The sequence below is a fragment of the Lycorma delicatula genome, chromosome 9 (assembly GCF_047948215.1).
Source record: "Lycorma delicatula isolate Av1 chromosome 9, ASM4794821v1, whole genome shotgun sequence".
In the NCBI taxonomy this organism is placed as follows: Eukaryota; Metazoa; Arthropoda; class Insecta; order Hemiptera; family Fulgoridae; genus Lycorma; species Lycorma delicatula.
In genome coordinates this window covers 84,025,965-84,051,058 of record NC_134463.1, presented here as the reverse complement: position 1 = coordinate 84,051,058, position 25,094 = coordinate 84,025,965, and the positions used below count along the sequence as shown (strand labels likewise).

At 27.6% G+C, this 25,094-nt stretch overlaps 1 protein-coding gene across 2 annotated transcripts in view; it reads right to left on the bottom strand.

The window, feature by feature from the left end:
- Positions 1-327: 327 nt before the first annotated feature.
- Positions 328-25,094, bottom strand: part of LOC142329814 (protein scarlet-like) — a 104,472-nt gene continuing 79,705 nt past the window's right edge. For both annotated transcript variants that reach the window (XM_075374659.1, XM_075374660.1), the window contains exons 8-15: positions 23,332-23,524; positions 20,061-20,092; positions 16,127-16,232; positions 13,245-13,469; positions 8,302-8,437; positions 7,179-7,284; positions 2,672-2,772; positions 328-970 (exon numbers count right to left, since the gene is read on the bottom strand). In XM_075374659.1, coding sequence (XP_075230774.1) covers positions 789-970; positions 2,672-2,772; positions 7,179-7,284; positions 8,302-8,437; positions 13,245-13,469; positions 16,127-16,232; positions 20,061-20,092; positions 23,332-23,524 — 1,081 coding nt within the window. In that variant the 3' untranslated portion in view covers positions 328-788. The remainder of the gene's footprint in view (positions 971-2,671; positions 2,773-7,178; positions 7,285-8,301; positions 8,438-13,244; positions 13,470-16,126; positions 16,233-20,060; positions 20,093-23,331; positions 23,525-25,094) is intronic.

Below are 25,094 nucleotides of genomic sequence, written 5' to 3'. Positions count from 1 at the left end.
ATATATATATATATATATACCCACACACACAAAATTTGAGTAGTAGTAATAATTCATCTGAATCTGTATATTATGCAAAACACACTGAAGTATTTTTAAATTTCTATTAATATCAATAAGAGAATATGAAGTTTTTATATTATACAATTATTGAAGAATATCACTGGAAATACATGACTCCTCACACTCATTAGTAAGCCTGGCATGGGATGCTTATTACCTTGAATATTACCTTTTTTATATAATATCTGCTTTAAAAAATTTAAAGATTTTAAATGGGTTTCAATTTGAAAATATGGAAATACTTTTTTTGTTTTTTGAACACTGTTTAAAAGTCATGTATAAAATGTGCATACAACATTTGATTCATGGTCTTATTAAGTTATTAATTGCGTTTTTTTTTGTTTTTTTTTTTTTAGTTAAAAGTTACAAACAGATAATTGACAGAAAATGAAACCTTTTTATATGTATATTCACTGGACATATTTTCTTCAGTTGGATATGAATAAAATGTAGTATGAGTTTTTTAAACACTGAATATACTGCTGTTTGTATATATACCTTTGTGGGAGAGGTATTACTAATTTATATAAAATAAATAAAAATAATAATAAAATAGCTTAGTAATATCCTTCAATTCACAGTAAGTTAAAAAGTTTTAATTTCAAGTGTAATTTCTTTCAATAATTTTAAAAACAAGTATTATAAAAAGAACAATTAATATAATATTAACTTATAATAGAATTATAAAATAAAAAAATTAGTAATAATAATTCTAATATGACTGATTAATATACAGACTGTTGTCTACTTCTTCTTTTTAATGTTAAAAATCCAAGAAAATGAAGAATAAAAAAGCCAACAAACATTGCAAAAAAATCTAAATTTAGATTATTTGGGCTGAATCCATATTTCTCTAATACACCTTGTCCTGTTCTTATACATGGAATATTCTTATTTTCTGAACAAGCTGAAACAGAAAAATTGTTTATGTAACTACGACAGAGATAAAAACAAAAAAATTATAATACAAAATTTCAAAGCAGGTCAAAAATATTGCAACCACCCTTTCTAATGTTGAAGTTCCTTCAGATGAAGACTTCTGAAACATTCTGGACAGTTAATGGTCTAATTACTATCGCTGTTCGTTTTAAAATTCTTTTCAAGTTGAGAAAATAGCATAAGAACAATTTTCTACACATCTTAATAGAAGTGGCAAAGGAATAAATATGAGATTTTCCCAATTTTCAGAGTATTTATTTTCAGAGTATCCCAATTGAATAATTTTTCATTTGAAGATATGCTGGAAAGGGATGCTTTATTTTTTATTTACTTTGATTAAGATTGAGAATAAAATTAAGTGTAAGGCTATTTTTGGCTTTATTGTAGCTAAATGAAGCTTAACAAATTTCTAATTTAAATCCATTGGGAAGAAAAACATTTTTTCAAATATATGTTTGATTTTAAAAAAGTTTATATGTTTAACTATTCAGTGAACAATAATAATTGAAAGATAATCATTTTGGTATGTATGATGATGGAACATAGTTTCTGAAACATGCTATTGTAAATCACATTTCATCAGTCACAAGATGGGTAATAAAAATAAAATTTTTTAAAAATTTAATTCTACTGATTGCATTCTACTTCTACTTATATTAGCCAGTGACAGGCTAAGTTAATTATTCTTAGAGAATGCATCCCTTGGAGGACTAAAAGATTTAAGAGAACTAGATGACAAAGTTTGCAGAAAGAGAACGGGGGGTTGTATTTGCATTTCAACAATATTTTTAATTTCAAACTATAAATTGTTATAAATGTGTTACAGATTTAACAAACTATGAATACATTGTTAAATAACTAATAGCTGATCTTCAAATGGCTGTACAATAAAAACTGGTTTTTCAGAAATATCTTAAAAAATCCAAAAATGATCTATCTTTAGTTTTTGTGAACAAGTATAATCATTGGAATTTACCTGTATTTTCAGGGCTCATGACTTGCTTAGTTAATACTAAATTATAAATTCAGTATTTTTGGGCAATTGTATGTTTATTTAAAAATAAATGCTTGATAATAATATTTGGTCTCATTTCTGAGTAACTGTATGGAGAAGATCGTTAAATATTACTCTGAAGGTGTATCAATTAGAAAATGTTTAGGTATCATATGACTAAAAAAGGAGGCACTTATTTACTTCTGAATGAGCCAAAAATCTTTTGTAAAATTGGTTTTATATTTTGTACTTAGATTTATATATTTCTTTAGTGAAACTAAGGTGAAATCTTTGTTACAGTTAAAAGCCATTTGATATACTGAACTTAAATATTACTATGAAAGTTATAAAATTTCAGAGAAGAAATAATGCACTTAAAAAATACAATAGTTCATCTATTGACTGCTTTAAATTAATAACAGCTATAAGTGCTTGTTACAGACATAGAAAATAATAAGATTTTTAAGATTGTTTTAATTTCTAGTAACAACAGGTTTATAGATTAAATTTAAGAAAAGTGAACAGAGAATCTTGATTTTAAATAGTACAAAAAAAGTAAAAGGAAGGAATTCCTGAACTGTATTAAAATGGTTGAAGAAATTGCTGACATGTTGAGAGATTATAGTTAATAACTTTGGAATTGAATAGGGAAGAAAAAAAATAAATTGTACTTACAAATGTCTTCAACTTCTTGCCACTGCAGTATAGATATCGCTTCCATACCGTAGTAGAATCGTGAAAAATACTTTAACCAACTTAAGTACAATGGTACAGTGCTGGAAAAAAATTATACATTAAAAAAGTTGGAAACATTAAAGCAGATTACTAGCATACAGAGTTATTACACTAAAAACATGAACTACGAGTCTCTGTAATGGAATGATAGAATTTCAGCCTTTCATCCAAAAAGTCATAGATTTGTGTCCCAGACAAGCTTGGTATTTTTAGTATGCTAAAAATTTCCATACCATATTCCATTGCTGAAACTTTGAGATTATTGATGAATTTCTTAAAAAAAGGGGAAAAAATGTTAATTCTGTATACATATTTCATTTTATATTTTTACAAGTGACAGGTTTTTTTTATAAAGATAAATATTCTAGATGTCCCATGAAGAAATGGACAAATTTCAAGAATATGTTTTAGATGCCAAGATAAAGTTGTCTTCCTTTTAGGTTTGGCAAAAATTAACTTTAATTTGTTAAAAATTTTAAATTAAATTAAGTAAAACTTTTTTAACAAAACTTGCAGAAATATTAATTCTGGTAAAAGTTATGTAATAAATCTTTGAAAATGATTATAAGTTTTAATACAGACTCACTGTATGCCTGCAAGTGCATGATGATGATGATGATAAGGTAGAGTTGTGTACAAAGAAATTGACGAAGCAATTAAACGTATAAGAGGGGATGAAAATTTAATAATAGTTGCAGAATTGAAAAGGCAATGAAGAAAATATTGTGGGTGTATACGAGCTGGGCAAAAGGAATGAAAGAAGGTACCGACTCCTTGAGTTTTGCACGAAGTATAATTTAGTAATTGAAGAAGAATATACACTTGGAAAAAGCCAGGTGATACTGCAAGGAAGAAACAGCATGGATGTAGTCCTACGCAAGAACTACCGCATGAAAATAAACAAGAATAAAACCAAAGTAATGAAATGTAATAGAAATAATGTAGATGAACCACTGAATATAAAAATAGGAAGAGAAAAAATTACGGAGGTAGAAGAATTTTGTTATTTGGGAAGTAGAATTACTAAAGATGGACGAAGCAGGAGCGATATAAAATGCTGCATAGCACAGGCGAAACGAGCTTTCATTTAGAAATATAATTTGCTTACATCGAAAATTAATTTAAACATCAACATTTTAAAAGTATATGTTTGTTTGGAGTGTAGTTTTATATGGAAGTGAAACTTGGACGATTGGAGTACCTGAGAAGATAAGATTAGAAGCTTTTGAAATGTAGTTCTAAAGAAAGAATGGTAAAAATTAAATGGGTGGATAAAGTGGCAAATGAAGAGGAGTTGTGGCAAATTGATGAAGAGACATTTGGAAAAATATAGTTAAAAGAAGAGACAGAGGTATAGGCCACATATTAAGGCATACTGAAATAATCGCTTTAATATTGGAGGGACATGTAGATGGGAAAATTTATGCAGGCAGGCACCGTTTGGAATAGGTAAAACAAATTGTTAAGTATGTAGGATGTAGGTGTATACCTAAATTAAACGACTGTCACTAAATAGGGAATTTTGGAGAGCTGCATCAAACTAGTCAAGTGACTGAAGACAAAAAAAAAATATAGACTCACTTCTTATAAGTTTATTAAAAGTTTGGCAAAATTTAAAACAAAATAAATTAAATCATAATAGATTCTGACTTAATCCAAAAGTCAGCATTACTAACATTTTACCAGCCAAACATTTTAAATTGTTTGCCTCCTAGATTCATATTAAACAAATGCAATCTTGTTTATAAACTACAAAGCTTAACACAATCAATACATAGTTATTCTTAGTTATACAATTATTCTTTACAAGTTCAATGTGTCCAATTAAGTTGATTAATTTTGCCATTTTTTGGTTGTAGTTTTTGTAACTAATTAAATAATAATACAAATAAATAATAAATAAATTATATAATAGTAATAATATAATTATATTAATAAATATGTATAATAAATTATAATTATATAATATAATAATAATAATAATAATAAATTAAAAATAATTAATTTAAAAAATACAAAACTTAAAGCAAAACGATTTTTTCTTAATTAAAAAAAATTATCTTGTAAAGAACTTTTTTGACATTACTGAGACATTTTTGAGATTACATCTCATGTTTTCACAACTACATATTGTTCACCTGTACAGAAAGTCAGATTAAATTTTACAGTAATGAATATTAATTGTAGATAACATTTTACTTTTATAACATAGGTTTCTTTTATTGCCAATTTCATGAACTTAACTTATACCAAACCTAAAAAAGTATTTTTCAACTCCAATATTTTATACTTGCTAATGCTTGGAAATCATAGAAAATACTATTTATTTTTAAACTTAAATTTTTTTCCATGTCAAATATCATAGAATAGTAACAGTAACTTTACCTCGTAATTTAGGTCTGAAGAACTGCAGCATAGCATAGTTTATATTTTGAACAGAGTTTATGGCAATAATATTAACTGAAAATGAAATGCTTTCAAACCTATATTTACAATAAATCTCTTTTTATTTTGACATGTAGAATACTTAATAAAATATGACCATCTTATTGGACATTCTGTGCATTTTTAAGAAATATCATAACAAAACTTTTATCACTTTTCTATTGATGTATTGCTGTTGCTTTATTTTAAGATTATCAGTCTTTTTTCTATTTTAAATAAAAACACAAACTAAATAATTTATATTGGTTTGTGATAGTCATGTGAATATTATTGAGTATTATAATATTATATGAGTATTGATAATCATTTGTGTAATATATGTGATATAGTTATGATATAAAAAATAAATATAGTTATGTTTTATTTATTTTTTTTTTACTTTTAAGGCCGCAAAGGACCACTTTAGTCAGAATAATTCAAGTCTTTTAGCCTTTAAGTTCTTAGCTTTTACTTTCTCCCAATATTTAGTCATTCTTAATGATCTTGCTTTAACATCCTCTTCTGAATAAACCCTTTTTGTATAATTAAAAGTTCTTACTTTAAAGTTGGTATTCGGATCTTAATTAACAAATTTTAATTTTTCGGATTTATTAAGTAAATCTTCGTAAGTCAAATTTAATTCTTGCATGTCTTCTTTAATTTCTTTGATCCATAATGGCGGATAGCCCTTCCAGTGAGTTACGATTAGTGGAGCACTGCATAATGAAAGAAATCTATTAAAATTCAATAAATAATTGAGATTGTCATTAGCATTCCTGTAATTTGACAGACACAAACTCAGAAAAACCAACAGTGAAAAAATTGTTTTTTATCAAATTTTTACTAGGAAAACATTAACATTGAGAAAACACTGTTTTTCAGTAAAATATTTTTACAAATTTCTTATGCCACTATAAAGAGGACGTTTTAGGCTTTAATTTCATGTTTTGTTATAATTTGATTATATATGCAAAACAAAATAAAAAATTCATTATGTCATTGCTTATTGCTTATTTTTCTGCAATGGAGAATGAACAAAATACTTTTGTCTCTCTTTCTTTCTTTCTCTCTCTCTCTCTTTATATATATATATATATATATATATATATATATATATATATGTGTGTGTGTGTGTGTGTGTGTGTGTGTGTGTGTGTGTGTGTGTGTGTGCATGTGTGCATATATACATGTATATTCTCTAAATCGATAGAATTCTAGAAGAAAATATTTGAATTATATTTTACATTATGAGTTTATTGAATTTATCATGATGTAATTACTATCGTCATGTAAAAAATTATTGTTATGATACTTAACATTCATATATTCATAAAATATATAACTCAAATTTTTAACTCTATTTATGAGAACATTTACCTAGGGACTTTATAGTAAATCCAAAAATTCAATTAATCATAATACTATAGAGCATGAAAATACTGTGTAACAATAAAAAAAGTTATCATGAATAAAAGAGAGAGATCATGTGTAATTAGAGAGATTACTAATGAAATTAACTAATCATTTAATTGGAGAAATGGAATGCATAGAGAAATTATAAAAAGTGATAATATATCTTTATTTTTGCAAAGAAATACCATATTGTTTTGTAACATGTCAATAGGATATCACAAATTATGTATTTACAAAATTAACATATTCAGAGCTACTAAAACAACATATATACAATTACATTAAATTGATATGCTGCTGTCACATAGGCTTTAATATGTTTACTGATATTTTCTTAGTTATTCTTAGTATTTTCTTAGTTTAGGATGGGAATAAGCATGTTGATGTAGAATTATGTTGAATTCTAGGACTTTGACTAGTCCTCAGAACAGTCAAAAGTTATGGATTAAAATCAATTCTTTAGAGTAATATAATCTAGCAGTATGAATAGGTATTGAACAGTAAAAACTACAAAAATCTTTTCAGTTAATAAGAAATATAGTTAGAATATAACCTAACCTAGTACAAAAGTAATATCTATATCATAAAATACACTAAAAAATTAAATTACCTTAATTGCAAAAATAAGCCACTAAATGTGTATGAAACAAAATCAATTGGTACAGATAATAGAGAGGCTGTAGTTATATTTTCAAATAATGCAGAAATAAAACAACCTGAAAAACAAATAAAACTTATATAAAAAATACATAGTATATGAAAAAGAAAATAAAACCTTCAATTTAATAATTTAACATTTTTTAAAGCCTAAACCTAAAATTAACTACATAAACACTAAAAAAATTGTGACAATTTAATATTTTTAGATTGTAGGAAGAAAAGAAGATATAAGAAAATGAATGCTTCTGTTGCCAGTTTTAATAAATTATCAAACCATTTAAAAGATCTTTCCACCATTTAAAATAAAAATATTTTCTTTTGTAGGAACAATATTACTACTCTGTTGATGATTTTTTAACTAATACTAATTAAAAAATAACAAAAAACTTGAATTTTCTATATCTCAGTTTTATGTACTCATACAAGTCTCATTAACAACTTGAATTGTGATTTATTTTGTACTTATGTTATATATTTTGTATTTTCACATATTATTTATTTTAATATTATTTCATGTATTTGTATTTTTAATTTTTAATACAGACTTCAACTACTTTGAATTTTTATTTATAAATAACTATGTACTGTATTCTGAAATGTTGCTCTGATCAAAGTTTCACCAAGCTTTATGTTGATTCATCCAGACAAATACTGGAACAGTTATTATCTACGTAGTAGAATTCCTAAACATTCTTGAGATGATCTGTGAAGTATATTGTTATGTACTGATTCAAATAAAACATTTATTTGTTTTTTTATTTAATAAAGATGTTCAGGGGTGGAAAAAATTTGACAGTGTTCTGTTAAAGTTAGATTTACCACAGGCAAAAAAACTTCTAAATTGTTCCATAATTTTATTTTTTTTTCTGAGTTTCTTCCTTTCTACAATTTTAAAATTATGTGATTTTTCTAAAAAAAATTTAAATCTAAATACTTGGTTCAAACATGTATGCAGAATTGATTTAAAATAAGAACTGTTAATTTATTTTCAAATAATTTAATTAAGCAAATAGCTTCTAAAAGTAGTTATATTACATATTTTGTCTTACCTAATCTTACAAAAAAAAACTTACCATAAGCAGTTGAAGTGATAGCACAAGCAATTACAGGTAATGAAAATATTAAGAAACCAAAAGCTCCTCCTTTGACCTCGGCAACCCAAAATACTACAGAACAGAATATTAATGTCTCTAATACTGCTCTTGGTAACTGCAACGCAAACATAAAACTAATCACACATCTTCACTCTTTTAGGAGTTTATTTTTAGTCAACTAAAATAATGAAAACTTGCTTGATTAAGCTTTTTGAAGTAAATTAAAATGTTTTGATCAGGTAAAATATAAAGATATAATAATAATTAAAGCAAATGAACTCAATCCAAATGAAAAAAAGGAAGAAAACTAAATACTTTTTTTTTCATAGGACTTATTTCATTTTAATGGATATGTTGTAGTAAATAATTGAGAATTAACTAAATATTTCATTTTTTTACACTGTTTCCATATGGTCAACATGCACATCACACTGCATAGTGATCATTCAGAAAATGCTCTATTTAGTTTATACAGTGATTCCCAAAGTGTGTGTGTGAAATGTTAAACAATTTTCATAATTTTATTTCTATTATCAATTCAAAGTCATAGGATGCAACAGCTAGCTAACTTCAAGCCAGTTAGTTGTTGTTTGCAGAAGCCTATGTAAAAGTTAATAGATTACACAATACTAGTCTCTCGATTGTTTTAATAGTGCTCAAATTTTCTGTTAGTTTGTGTAGAGGTAAATGAGAGTGGCTGTGTCCAGCTTTATTCAACAATTTAAGAAAATGTGCAGCGATCAAAGGCTCATCCATACCCATAATTATTATAATTAGTTGAATTTATTTAATTACATTTTTTTGTTATCTAATAGTAGATTATGCAATGTGTCTACAATGATAGCCAAATGTATGAGTGCAAAGTAAGTTATGACATGAGTCTTGGCGTATTTTGCAAATTCACAAGAGTGCTTTCTAAGCATTCTTTTAAGAGATTTCTTAGCCTCATTTTTTCTATGGCTAAGAAAATATTGGGATTATTGATTTATATCAATGATACATTGTTACAGAATACATTTTTTTAATTTTTCTAAAAATATATTAAACAATACATTTTTGTGGCAATAGGTTATTAACCTTTTCTTTAACATTGATTGTTGTTAAAGGTATTTCTTCTTCAGAATCCATCATAATTATAACCATTGCTAACTAACTACTAAATTGGATTAAAATCAAAGTAAAAAAAAATCAAAAAAAAATCAGCTGATACATTAAACAATACCTGCTTCTAATCGGTAAGTGGCTTTTATCTGGTTGAATACCTGTATTATAATGAAAATTTGTTTCATAATGACCTTCATTATGATACAGCTTTCAGCTGTGTAATTTAAACATTATATTACAGTAGTAGAAAAGTGCTTTATTTATTAACTTAATACGTAAGAAACTATTGGCTATTTCACCAAGTGTGATTATTAGAATTTGACATGGGGCATCTTGGGAAAATTTGGGTTCAGCAAGGGGGCTTAAAGTTGAAAAAGTTTGGAAACCATTGATCTAGTATTAAAATTGTGAATATATTACAATGATATTATTTTCATTAATAATCAAGATGAAAACAGTAAATTGAGGAGTTGAAGTAAATGCCAAATCCTTGCTTGTGATTGAAACTCAGACACTGATTTAACTGAAACTTGATATCCATTATTATACTGACTCATCATTTGGTAATAAATTCAAATTTCTTATCTATTAGTTTTGCAATAAAAACACAATTTTGGTTCTTGGTTTCTTTTTCAATTTGACAATACCCCCCTCTTTTTTTCCTTTAGTGATTAAGGTGGTAAAGAATTAATAGACTGTATTCACAAACTCTGTTAGCTGCTCCCAATGTGTGTAATATGCTAATAATAAAAATGACCAACACTAAAAAATAACTCTGGTCAACAAAATTTAATATTTTGTTTGTTAAATGGCAGTGAATGGCTGATTCTTATACACGATCTCATATACGTTAATAGATTTTTTCTATCGGGCTCAGTTTTTTTTAATTGAAATTTCTTTTGAAACAAAAAATGTATGGTGAACGTAATATGACAATACATTAAATTTTTTACTCACCTAAAATTTATTTCTTTTGGATTTTCTGCTGTAGGTAGATTCCTCTTTAGATTCTAACAGTAGTCTGCTAACATTTTTGGGTTTCATTTTCCCTGGTATTGTGTTTCCATTGTAGATATCTTCTGGTGAAAGCATCTTCCATGTTCATTGCTGATAACGGTTGACTGAGGTTGTTAGGGAAAAAATCCAAATGTGAATGTAAGAAATGGATTTTGAGTGACATGTTACACCCAAGTTCTTTGTAGTTTTGAAGGAGTTCACACACAAGTTCTCTGTAGTTATTGGCCTTATGGTTTCCAAGGAAGTTGTTTAGCACATTTTGAAATGATTTCCATGCAGCAACCTCCAAGTCCTTCAAACACCTGATCATTCATTAGTTTTCTGATTTGTGTTTTCTTATTTACAACAAATATACCGTCTTTTATTTTAGCATCGCTTATATTAGGAAATTTGTTTTTTAGAAACTGAAACCCTGCACCATTATGATCCATTGCTTTAACAAAATTTTTCAATAAACCTAGCTTAATGTGTAGTGGTGTAAGTTAAACTTTTTCTGGTTTTACTAATACCTGACTGACAACATTCTTCTCTCCTACAGTCAGTACTTCTGTCTTTGGCCACTGCTCTTTTATGTAATGGCTTTTCCTATCCCTGCTGTCCCATTCGCACAGAACTTAATGTATCCAAGCTGAAGTCCAAGTAAAAGCGCTATTACTTTCAGATCTCCACAAATATGCCATAAATAGTTCTCTTACTGAATCCTGCTCAATAAAAGTTTCATTAGGCTCCTTTATGTGAACAGCGTATGTTAATAGTATTGATGGGTATTTATTGTGAAGTAGAATAGCTTTCAATAACTAAGCTTTGATGAGTCAATAAAAAGTCGCCATTCGTCAGGATGTTACATATGTCCCAAAGCTCTTCCAGTAAAGAGTCCATATCATCTGAGTATTCTAAGTTTTCATATTGACAGAAGAAATGTTTAAATTCTGACTGTCACAGAAAGCAATTATTATAGTGCTTGGTTGTAAAAGATGCCATCATTTCAGTCTTGATGCCAATATTTCTACTTGAGGCTTTGATAAACTTAGATCATGAACCAGATCATTTAATTCTGACTGATTAATTAAATGGGGTTCAGTGTATCTATTTTCTAAAAAGTTTGGATCTCTTTCTTCATTGCCTGATAAGTCAGTACAAGATTCGATATTTTCATCTTCATCTAAGTTCCATGTTTTTGGTGGTACTGGAATAGGAAGCTCTTGGCTAACTGGATGCATGGCAGAGGGAATATCAGGGTATCTAACAGTAAGTCTAGTTTTAGCTGTTATCCCAGATATCTTTATTACACAAAAATAACATTCTGTGGTGTGACCCTTTGGTTCTCTCCATACCAATATAATTGCAAATGGCATGTGACAAGATTCATTTAGCCAACCTGAACACTATTACACAAGAAGCACAGCAAATATGAGGAGCCCAAGATTTGTCCTGATCACCTAATCTACATTTAAAATACAGTTCATATGACTTTTATCAGTGAAGTTATATTTCTTTTCTGAGACTTCATTGTTACCTCACCACAGATGTAACAGAAGTTGTTTTGATGATTAATGCAACTGCGAGGCATTGTTAATGCATTGCAATAACTAATATGTTTAAAGAGAAACACTTTATAAACACACTAATTTAACAGACATATTCACTTTACTGAACAACATATACCCTTTTCTTTTTCCTGTTTAGCCTCCGGTAATTACCATTCAGATAATACTTCAGAGGATGAATGGGGATGATATGTATGAGTGTAAATGAAGTGTAGTCTTGTACAGACTCAGTTCGACCATTCCTGAGATGTGTGGTTAATTGAAACCCAACCACCAAAGAACAACATATACCCGCAAATATGAACGCCAACTACACAACTCATTATTACACACAGAAGAACTCACACTTGAATGAGAATTAAAAATATTTCTCTAGTCTGCATGACAGTTTAAAAGTAAATATAATAATGACAGAAATAACTAATGAGTGGATGATATATTTATAGTAAGATGAAAATAGGAAGAATGAGTCACATGCTTGTTCATTTTAATTTTTTAAAATAATAAATATGATGACTATTGTTTAACAAATCAATGTGAAAATAATTAAGGGACTAATAAATAAACAAAAGCTATTCAGTTGAAAGATAATATAATAAAATATGTTCAAAAAATGCTATGCTTATGGAGTTCGTGCATGATCATGCATGATACTTCCTGAAAATAAGAATGGCAATTACAAAAAAACTAATCCTGATACAAAAATTCTGATTTAATATTTGAAATCAGCATGAAAAATACTATAATAATTAGTTACTCACTCTCATTTAACAAAATCATTGTTGATCAGTGTAATCAACCAATACATCATGTCTGTTATATTCATGTGAGTGTAATTGAATATCATGATGATACATCTTGTATCATTGTTACTCATAATGTCAATGCTTTATTCTAAACCTTGCAAACATTATAGATTTTACAAGTATATATATATATATTTATATATATAGGAAACTAACAACCCTGTTGATTACATGTTGAGAGTTGTTTTGTTGCATAAGGGATAAAGAATACTGAAGTAAAGTTCAAGACATATCTATAGTTAGTTACATATGCATTCTAATTGATCTTGGAATGGGAATAATAATGCTTACTGTGACTACTGTATTTCATTAATTGGTTCAGTCATGGTTAGTTAAATACTCCAAAAGACAAACTTCTGAACAGTAACCGGGTTTATAACCTGTGGAGCAGTTAAATCTTTAGAAAAACAGATAATATAATAAATACATAATATATTATTATACTCACAATTATAAGTACTTTGGAAAAATAATATGGTCCAGGTTTATAAACTCCATTTCCCATTTCACGTAAAAGTATAGGAATTTCAGAAGGAAATGTGTGCATAACGCTGTATGCATGACAAAATATTGTTTCTGTTATAACTGCATAATGAAAACCCTGAAAATTTTGTATTCCTTCTTGATCTAATCTTAAACCAATGTATGGTGAAGAGACTAGTAAACCTGTGAACTAACAACTGTTTATCAAATGAAAATATACAAAAATTAAAGTTTTTGAACACATTTTTATTGTAATTATAATATTCTAGAATCTTTTCCATTCAGAGATTTTTACTGAGACTATAGATTTATAATAATTAATTTCTTGATTTTTAAACATTTAATGATATATTGTAATGGTTTTATTAGTTTTTATTATATCACATATATAAAGTTCTATTAAATAATAATAACCTACTAATGAATACTTCAATAATAACTTTATATGTACATTCTGTGATATTGTGCAAAACATTCTCCCAGATGTATTCTGAGATGTCTAGTATAAATTTTGGAGTTAAAAAATTTCTCTTTTTGGCTGCCAGGAAATTTTTTCTTTCTTAACATATTACAGCCTTCATTGTTTTTTTGTTTTATTTCATTGTTTCCTCTACCTTTCTACTCTGTCTAGAGTTAATGGTTGGCTATATACATCTAGTATGTGTGTTGCAGGGTTCCACTAACTCCACTATAAAGGTCTCTTTGAACATTTTATGTGATATAATAGATTTACCACATATGGATCGATTTAGTTTTATAAAAAACTGTTATCCAAAGATAAATTGAAATGTTTCTAATCTAATGTTAATACTTGTATTGTAGTAAAATCACACGAAGGACAGTTCAACTTTGAGGATTTTTGGAAATCAATTTATCAAACATAACTTTGGTTACTAAGAAGTATTTTTACTTAACATTGTGTAATTTCTAGGATGGTGTTCCTGGAATTTTGTGGTGTTGAAAAATTATATCAGTATTATAAAGTTTTTCTTCAGATTGACATAAAGATAAATAGTTTTCATATTACTACTGTAATAATATTGTGCATTTTAAGTTACTAATCTAATTAGAAAAATAAATAAATACAAAAATATAAGTAAAAAAAAAATGTATTTCATAATATCTTTTTGCTAGAAAACCAATGATTAAATTATTACTGTCAAACAACAGTATTGTCAAATTGTCAAAAAACAACATAAATCATATAAAACTATTCCCAGCAGTGTGGAGAGTGAATACATTGATAATACATTATTTTCTTCAGAAAGAGGTACAGATTTCACTGTCACAGTCACAATATTTCTTATTATCGTGGAACATGTAAAGCACCTAGGGTGTAAATTGAACTAATCAAATTGTTTTCTGTGGGAGTAATGATGTTCATTACATAGCCAGTTGCTTTGATGAGTAGAATGAAGGAATCCCTACTCGTAAGGCTCATTATTAGTTTATTTACAGTGAGCTTGACATGCTGACATGCAATAGTACATATCACTCAGTAAAGAGGACAGCAAGAAAAAACTTCATTTCTCAATCTCATTAGTAGACCTAATAAACCTTAATCTGCTTATGGTATGGTTCTTAATTTTATGGTATGATTATTATTCTTTGTAATGGATATGTCACTTTTGGAAATGACTTTTAACTGGATGAGGCCTCTTATAATCATTAGAATTATGGTATGGATAAATATTCAGAAAAATAAACGGTTGAAAATAAATTCAGAGATTGGAAAGTTTAGTGATTTTGAAATAGTAAACATGAACCAATGTTATATTCTAATCTGTTTATATGAATTAACATTTCTATTATCATTATTTTTTAATGGAATCACCAAAATAACTGAAATCTTACAGGAAAGTGATTTTGGTTATATAAAAGTAAAAAAAACAAGAATAAATTTTCAAATTATTTCTGTTAGATTAATCCTAATATATGTGAACAGCCATCTCTTCTTAATATTAGAAGTTTCTTTTAGATTACTGTGTGATATCTTTAAATACAAATTAACATTTAGTTCCAGTCCTTACAATATTGCAAATTTTCTTTTCTCTACATCGTTTACTTGCCACAGCAACCGATTTTTTTGATTTCTTGCCCTTCTTGGCTTTGTAATCACTAATTATTATGTAGCACATATACTGGAAACAAAGACAGTATCAGATATATTGCACACTTTGAACTGAATGGAATAAACATGTAAATGTGGAAAGCTAAGAGCATGACTTTAGATTAGATTAGATTAACAAAGTATTAGATTTAAGTTCAACTGAAAGTCAAAGATGAACATAACTTTATATTCTTAAAATTTACTATTGTCAAACATCAGTAATATGTTGCCTTATCTCTTAATTTAGTATCACTCATTTTTATTTTTCAAAGCAAGGCAATTTCACTATTAAAACAAAAGCATAGCAAGTGGGTTATCATTGACATTAAACAAGAAGTGGTGAAAGACCATAACAATATCCATTTATCTTAATAGAAATTGAAGCTATTTTTTTTTCCAAAGAAAAACAACATACACATGAATGAGAATCCGAGCACAACTAATAACAAATACAGATATTGTTACAAGGAAAAATTGTTAACTTAGTGAAGGGAAATAAGACTTATGGAGGTGATATTGGCTGGCTTATTTATTATGCAGCAAGAGGTGGGTAATTAAAGAACACAGCTATTGTCCCTTAGCTACAAACAATCTTTCTAACTTATCCGCTAGTAAAGACAAGCATATCTGTTACAATTGATTAAGATGGCTAACAAATCTAAAAACTGTTAATTCTAACTAGTTGTGAACAATATTTTTGAACTATGTATATTTAATTACTTTTTTTTAATACTCACTATGTATAATAAAAATCTCAACATAACTCTTTGAGAATTTCTATACATGCTAATAGCTGCTCTCCAAATCAAAAGCTGAAGTTGTGTTGTTAATGATGCACATTTTCTGGAATTAAAAAAAGTAATTTCATAAGTAAATGATAGATAAAGATTAATTGTTTGCTGTTGCAATAAATTATAGACTATTTGATAAAGAAATAATGAAGAGTAGTTCTAGGATAAAATGATAAACAGAATTGGTAATAATGATAAAGCAAGGATAAACTACCCTGGTAGGTATATCATTCTTTTTCATCATGACCATGTTACTTTTTTGTTTGATACCTTCTTCCTTGTTATTGGTTGTGACCTTGCTAGATCAACCATGCTGAGAATTCTGGGGCCTTGATGCTACACCCTTAGTGTTGCATGGAAGCTGTCTGTGTAGTGACTTATTGCTACGTTTATGGCTGTACAATAAGTCTAATGAAACGTTCAGTAATTTCCTAAGAAAACCTTTGCATCTCTTACAATCTACTGGTTATTTTGCTATACACTGCCCTGAGGCAGTGTGTTGGGTCCTTTGTTGTGGGTGTTGGAGTTTGATTCAATTCTGCGGCTGAGGTTGCCCAGCGGGTGTAGTATTGTGGCTTATGCTGATGATGGGCTCCTGCTGGTCGAAGAATGTTTGCAGAGGGAGATTGAGTTCCAAGCCACTCAGGCTTGCAGGATACTTGAGCTGTGGGGTCATCAACGTAAGATGACTTTCAGCCTGGAGAAGATCACTATGATGCTCCTCAAAGGCGGTGAAGGGGCAGGTTCATGTTTCAATGGCAGGCCAGCGCAAAAAATACGTACAAGCTCAAAAGTACCTCGGGGTGTTTCTCGATGAGAAAATGTTAATTCAAGAAGAACCTTCACTACATTGCAGAGAAGGCCTGTAGTGCCTTCTTCGGTATTCGGCGGGTGGTCAATCCTGATTGGGGTCTTAATTTTAGACCATGAGTATCCTGAGTAAGGTTGTCTGCGAGGCAATTATGCTATATGCGGCACCTGTTTGGGCGGATAGGCTAAAGTTTAGAAGCTATCGGTACATATTGTTGAAGGCGCCTTACACTTTTAAAGGTAGCAGGTGGCTACCATACGATTTCACGGGAGGCGATCTTGGTGATTACGGACGTGAAACCGATGACTTGATTGCGTCAGAGTGGCAACAGCGTTATGTCGCCAAGAAGTTAGGTGAGTTAACTTTTGACAAAGTTCGGGAAATTGAACAGCATAGTAATGCTTTGTGACAGGCCAGATGGGATGGGACAGAGGGCAGGCGTTATACGCATGATCTGCATTAGCATGTTGTTAGTTTGCAGGGTGCCTCTTGTGTACGCTCGAATAAGTACTTAACACAATATCTTTCTGGGCATGGCGCTTTCTGGGACAGGCTGCAGAGGTTCAGTTTGGTGGACTCAGGAATGTGTCCAAAATCCGGGCAATTGGACAATGTACATCATGTTCTGTACAAAGTATTAATTGATATGCATGGGGACTATATGTCGGCTCGACATTATCTGGTCGGTGCTGGATCTCCTTGTCAATTGGTGAAACCAGGCCGAGTAGATAATAGTTGAGAATTTTATACACTATTTGGCAAAAGAAAGGATTGCCTAGGGCATTTAGGGTGCCGCATGGCCCTTCCCACGTTCTTCTTTTTTTTGTTTTGTAATTGGTAAGTTTTAAGTTTTTGTTTTTTTGTAATTGGGTGTTGAAATCACTCTTTTGCCTTAGGGTAGATAGTGGATTTCAGTTCCTTTTCATATTTTGTTTACTCAGTCTTGTTTGAGACTAACTTGAGATGTGTGTTTTTTTTAAGGGATAGTAGTACACCAACGGGAATGTCATATGTGGCTTTCGCATCGGTGGCATCCTGACTAAGGCAAGAACAAGGCTGAGAGATGCCTTTTGCCAACATTTTGAAGATGACCTCTGGTAAAGGCCAAAAGGGCTAGGTACAGAGGGGATGGCGCGGTGACCACTACTGTCACATGGTGGGTGTCTTCACTTACGAGGTCAGATATGCAAATAAAGAAATAATTTATTTAATGTGGCCAATAATTGACTGTACCCAAACACCTTTGACTCTACTATTAAATGTAATAAAACTTTTATTCAAATTGGTTCATTGATTCTTTAATTATTACAGACATAAATTAAATACTTTATCACTCATTAATTAATAAGTTTAAAAACACACTCTGTTTTTAAAATTTAATGTCTGAATTTAAAAGAAAATATGATTCTGAACTTACCTTTCAATTATTTTTTTTTATTATTAAAGTAAAGAAAAATGTGTTTTTAATTAGTTTCTGAATACGGTATTTTGAATTTTTATTCTTCTTTGAAGAAGCTTAATATATGGTGAATGCTAATTCAAGTGCAGTCAGTTTTTTTACAATTTCCTTCTGTAAAAAAAATCTGATGTGGCAACACATGACTTCCTTGTACACCTATTACATTAAACATTTTTTAAAAATGAATTATGTACATAAAATTTTATTTCATTAAAAACTTCTTTTATTTTTTATTTTTTTTGTAATTGAATTATTATTCATTGTAAAAATGCTTTTACAGTAAGAGGTTAATATTAATAAATCAATATATTTAAATTATAAAAAAGAAAGTTAAGAAAAGGAAAGGTGATGAAATCTGATTTGAATCGATGAGCCTTCCACTAAGATCCAAATATTTAATTAATTAAAATTTTATTTGGCTATAACTCTGGAACCAATGAAAATTGTTGGAAAGCTGTCAATGAGGGCTTATTACTGCAGTTAAGAAAAAGTCCAAAATCTAAAGTTTTTGGATTTTGGTCTTTTTTGAACACTTTTGGTCCAATTGATTGCAATCAAAAGGGGCATAACTAGATGTTACAACAGCCCTAAATCAAAAATTTCAACAATAAATTGAAATTGGCTAATTGTTTTTGAGTTATGTGAGATAAATACGTATGTACAGACATCATGCCTGTTAAAAATAGATTTAGGGGTGGTCAAAATGGACATTTCTATTGAAATCTGGTAACCGAAATTTTTGCGATCACAATACTTCCTTTACGTCGTACAAGGAAGTAAAAATAGTTAATTTTAAACAATTTTAAAATGTTTAAATATCTTTTAAAATTTTCTTAGATTGAGGACATGCAAACTTAACGTTAAATAAAAATCTATAAATATAAAATCAATAAAAATGTGTAGAAAAAGTTTCATATTAAGGATTATAATCATAGAAAAGTCATTGATTTATAATAATTACTAATATTTAAAATATTCTTAATTAGTATTAAGGCTTCCTTAAAAAAAATCACACGTTGATGAACTAACAAACTTAAATGGAACTTTTATGACAAAACACAGTGATAAAATTATTAATTGTAATATTATTTATGATTAAATAAAATTAAGCCACAATAATAATATGCCAATAAAATCTTTAAAAAGCCTATTTATCAGGGAGGAGTCTTCTCCACAAAATCTTCTTTTTTCAGGGAATTATGCAATTTATGTACTTAATAAAAAATAAAATGTACATAAGATTAAATTTTATTTAACTTGCTACAGCTTTGCAAATCATATATATTTTTTAAAATTTTGAATGACAGCACAACCTTCCAGTGCAAATAATAGGCTGTATGTTAGAAAAAAATGTCAAACAATTAAGGTAAATTTAATAGAAAACTTTTTAAAAAATTTCAAAACAGGGGTTCCACCACTTAGTAGTAATAGTTTTCATAACTCAAATGACTTGGTAAGTATGCATTTCGGAATGTATTTTACAAGACAAAAATTTAAGCAAATAAAATTTGAGTTGAAGGTTTTCTTCAAGGTAATAGATAAGAATTTGTGTCTAGAGGAATGGAAGGTAGTTCACTATTTTACATAAATGTATAAAAAATGATACTTACAATGAATAAAACTTAAGAAATCTTTCTTCAATCTGAAATAAAACCAAAAAATAAAAGATAAATAGAAAGATATACAAAAAATTGTTGTTTTTCAGTTGCAGCAATTATAATTTAGTACTATGTAAAAAAAGATATAAGTTGTTATATTTTTTCTATGTTTATTATCCTTGGATTGTTTTTATCATCCTTAAAAAATTATGAATAAGCTTTAACATTTTATTAAATCTAATATTTTATTATTTTTTTACTACCATCTTCATTTTTATAACATTGTATAGAATTTATATAAAAGACCAAAAATGAAAAGAGAAGAGACGCAAGCATTAATTATAATGCTTATCAAGTTGTATCAAGCTTTTCTGATTTTTGAATGTGGTGTCATTGTACTTAGAAATTAACCTGGTAGACTGGAGGTAGACCTGAATAACCTGGTAGATCCAATGATATAACCTACATTTTTTTTACCTGATTTTAAAATTCTTCTTGATGAAAATGATAAAATTTAAAATATCAAAAATGAAAAACAAATGAAGTCGATTTAGGAATGGTTGTTAAAAAGTAACTTATTTAAAAATAAAATTCTGTATTATTTTACTTCAATAAAGAATATGAATACAATTTAAATTGAATATAAATTTTGATTAAAACAAATATAGAATAAATCTACATTTATAACACTTTATTATTTCATAATTAACATATTATCCCATTAAATCTCACTTTCCCTTCTTTAAACACTTTTGTAATACCCATTTCTTTGAGATCTATTGACCTATCAATGCATTATTCATACTATGAGGTTTATTATAGAAACTAAATTGCTTTGTTGTGTTTGCATAACCAAGTAAACTTAAAAAATAACAACTGTATTAATTATTGTTGTTTATGTAGGAGATCTGATATTACAGATGGTCAAATAATGTTCAGAGTTACACAGTTTCATAAGTATATATTGATAAGATTTCTTTATGAGTAACATTAATTAATTTAAAATAAACTGTAGTTTTGTCAAATTTAAAAAAAAAAGTAATTCACTAGTTTTAGTTTGTTTCTTGCGAGATCAGAGATGTTAATCACTTGAATAAATTATTAATTTATTAAAAAAAAATTCTCAAAAAATTCTTCTTTTTTTAACTGAAAAATTCATTTAATTAGTGGTTGTATTTATTTGTTTTAATGTAATTTGTTAAAAAGTATTATTTAAAAAAAAAAAAATCCAGTATTGTGTTTTAAAATGTATCATCTTAAATTACTTAGCTATTAGTAAAAACATAGCAATAAATTAATTACCATGATAAAACAATAAAACTTTTAATAATCTATATAAAAAATTTCAAATATTGTTATAAGATATCCATTATAAAAGAAGTATTTTGCCCTTAAAAAGGCACTATCAAAATCTACCTCGGACGAAAGAGTGAAAGAAGCGGTGCATTCCTGGCTCGCAGTTACACCGAAAACCTTCTTTTATGAGGGCATCAGGAAGCTTGTGGAACGATGGACGTGCGTTGAAATGCAAGGGGACTATGTTGAAAAATGATGTACATGTAAGTTTCCTGTTTGTATTGCAATAAAATTTATAACTACATTGCGGATAATAATTGACTTACCCTCACACGAGGGTAAGTCATATATATATAAAACTTTGTAAATTAGTTTCGGTTTAAATTAAAATGAATTGTTGTTAATAGTATATACTAATCTACCTTTATTTTGGGCCGGTGACTGTCTGTAGGCACTTTATGGTCCTCTTCATGCTTAGTATTAAGTATTATTTATATCTTCAACATAATATTTTGATCATTTTATACTAAAGATAATTAACGTTTAATTTAGTGACTTTGTGTGGATATAAAATAAGTTTAGAATGCACACTGTAATGACATGAATGTGCTGTTCATTTTAAACTGTAACAGATAATTAATAATAGAAACATATCAAATGGAACAAGCTAGACCAGTGTTCCAAGCTACATTTTTTAGAATTTAATACAAAAGAAAGAATAATATCATTTTTAATAACTGATGAATTTATCATCAAAATTTTATCATAAATAACATTATAAAAGATAAAACTCATTACAAGGAGTGTTATATTACACTTATAAAACCTGAAAAAGTAAACAAAAAAATGAAAATCCTAGATAAAGTCAATCGAAGATGATGTCTACAGTATGAATTAATAATATGTAGGATATTAAAAAAAAAAAAATACGCAAAAATATTCTAAACTTAACTATGAAAGTATAAAGTTTAATAAATGCATCTTGTCATAAAATCTTTTTATTTATATCCAAATTTCATAATTCCTAGTAATTAGAAGCTGGTCTGTAAACTGGTTAGTGTTAATCAGAATTCAATTTGCACAGTTTTATCATTAGTTTTTTTAAAAACTATTGAGTTTTTTAAAACTCACGAGACCCAACATAAAAGTTAATTTTAAAAACTGCTCTAGATTAATACAAAAACGATATACAATAAAATCATACCTCAAAGAAAAATAATGGAAGAAATTGTTAAAAAGTCATGTTTGAGTAAGATAATTTTGATTTTTAAACTTAATTATTTACAAAGAGTACAAAACATGTGCAAACATATATATACATTACATAAGGCTACCTAACACATATTTAGTTAGACATTGAGTCTAACTAAATATGTGTCTAACTAAATAAATACTGCATAACACACTCAATGTGTGTTATGCAGTATTTATTAATGTAGTTTGAAAAATCTGTGAATAAAATAACAAAAACCATAAAAATTTACATCATGTTTTATTTAGTCTTTTTTTTTTATTTTGTTCATAATTTTTGAATAGTGTGATTTAAATATATGATCACTGTTTTTCCAATCTAGATCTCTTCTTTGTTTTAGATAACTTTTGAAATTATAATTGTATAAATGACAGCATTTTTAAGTAACCTTCAAACCAGTTATTTTTAAAAATGCAGTGGGGAGATTCATTTGCAAAATGTGAGTGTAACTTTAAAATGAACAACTCAACTGAATTGAGATAATCAGCTAACAATCAAGACAAGAACAATCTGTACTAGCAAAATCTAGATATCAGATTACCCTGAACCTACTGAAGGCTGCAGGTCCTTCACAGTTTATGAATTAATGCTACTTAAACAGTAAATGAAACTTGCAAATCATAATTTAAAAAAATGTCTCATAATAAAAATATATATATAATAAAAATAATAAAAAAAATATTTAATAATATAATTTATAATAAATATAATAAAAAAAATATATATATACTTTACCCCAAAAAATAAATCAACATTATTTTCATCAGCCAAACTGGTAATCATATCTAATTCTTTCACTAATGCTCCTTTTGCTATTGAATGATCAAATTCATCAACTAATGAATGTAATATGACTGTATTTGAAGGATTTAATATATGTAATAGAAAATCTGCTGGATTGTATGATGTTGGGAACTGAAATCCAAGGCTGTAAAAGTACAATAAAAAAATAAATATTAATAATTAGTAGGACAATAAATATGAATAACAAACTGATTCATGAAGACCCAATTTTGTTTTTAATTCATAGAAAATTATATAAAAAACTTGCAGAAAGGAAAAAAATAATATGAAGAAAAAGGACACCATAATTTCTCTGAATAAAAATAAATGAAGCTTCATTAAAGGAATTTTTCTAAAAAAAAAAATAATAAAAAAAGTAAAATTATACTGCAGAGTTGCTTTGGAGTTAGGATCCCATTAACAAAAAAATATCAAACAAGATTTTGGTTCAATGAATGATATTTCATTTTATTCAAAGAAATAAAAAAAATTAAAGGAACTAGAAAATTATAGAGCAATAGAGCTTTTGTGCTAATAAAATGAAAGAGAAAAAAATTGGCAAGCTTTTCTAAGTATTAATCATCGTTGTTAATTAAAAAATATATAGGTAAAATGCACTGACAACAATATTTTAATTACTGGTAACTAACCAGTTATTTTATTTTTGTCTTCAAACGAAAACAGAGAAATTATTGAACAGGTTTGCTTTTAAAAAATAGTTAAATAATGTAATCATTCAACAGTAGTATGCGAATATCAGATTGGTGACATTAAAGGCAACATACAAAAAACACATCACATACAAAGATCTAAAGTAGCATCTATTGAAATTCATTCTGGAAAAAAACACCATCAAATTATGGTGTTTTTAAATTATTTGAATGCTATAAACGAAAAGCTATACCTTGTATATTGATGAAATTAATTAAAAAATAAAAATAAGTGAACTTTTAAAAGCGCAATGAAAGTAAAAAATAATACTCTTCAATTTTGTAAATTTTAACTTTTTGTAGTTCATTCTAAATGAGAAATAAATTGCTTTCATCAACCTATCAACAATTAATTTGATATGGGCAGAAAATCAAAATTTACAAAAGAAATGAATAGTAGAATTTTTTCCTTGTATACTTTTTGAATTTGATTTTATGACAATGAAAAATTTTCTTTTTTTCTTATTTTTATTTAAAATGTGGTAAACTTACAATAAAGTGGTTTGTGCAAAAAAAAAACCCCAAAAGACCACTATTACGAGATAATGGAGATGGTAATGTCTTATATTTTATTCAAGATGTTTTAGTCCATGGTATAAAAATACACAAAATAGTTTTGTCCAGTTTTTAACAACTTTGTTGATCTCATTATCATTCCAAAATGATTACTGCAAACAATTGAAAATCCCTGTGATCAGGATGGTGCTTAAATACTTTCCACACAAATTTTTAAAGCATCATTTAAGTTTTTGTAGCTGAGTACAAATGTTCTTTATAGTTTACAGTTACAAATTCTGTTTTTTAATGCAAGAGACCTTATTATTTTTTCATAAAAGATCTCATTGCTCCATTTTGATATTATTTTTAATGAATATAATCATAATCTATTTTCTGTTGACTAAAAATTTCTTGTTAAGTGAAAATAATGTATTCTCTAAACAAAGAGCTCATTAAACCTACTAAACAAAAATAAAGTTTAGTAATGATATTTTTTTCTTTACATAA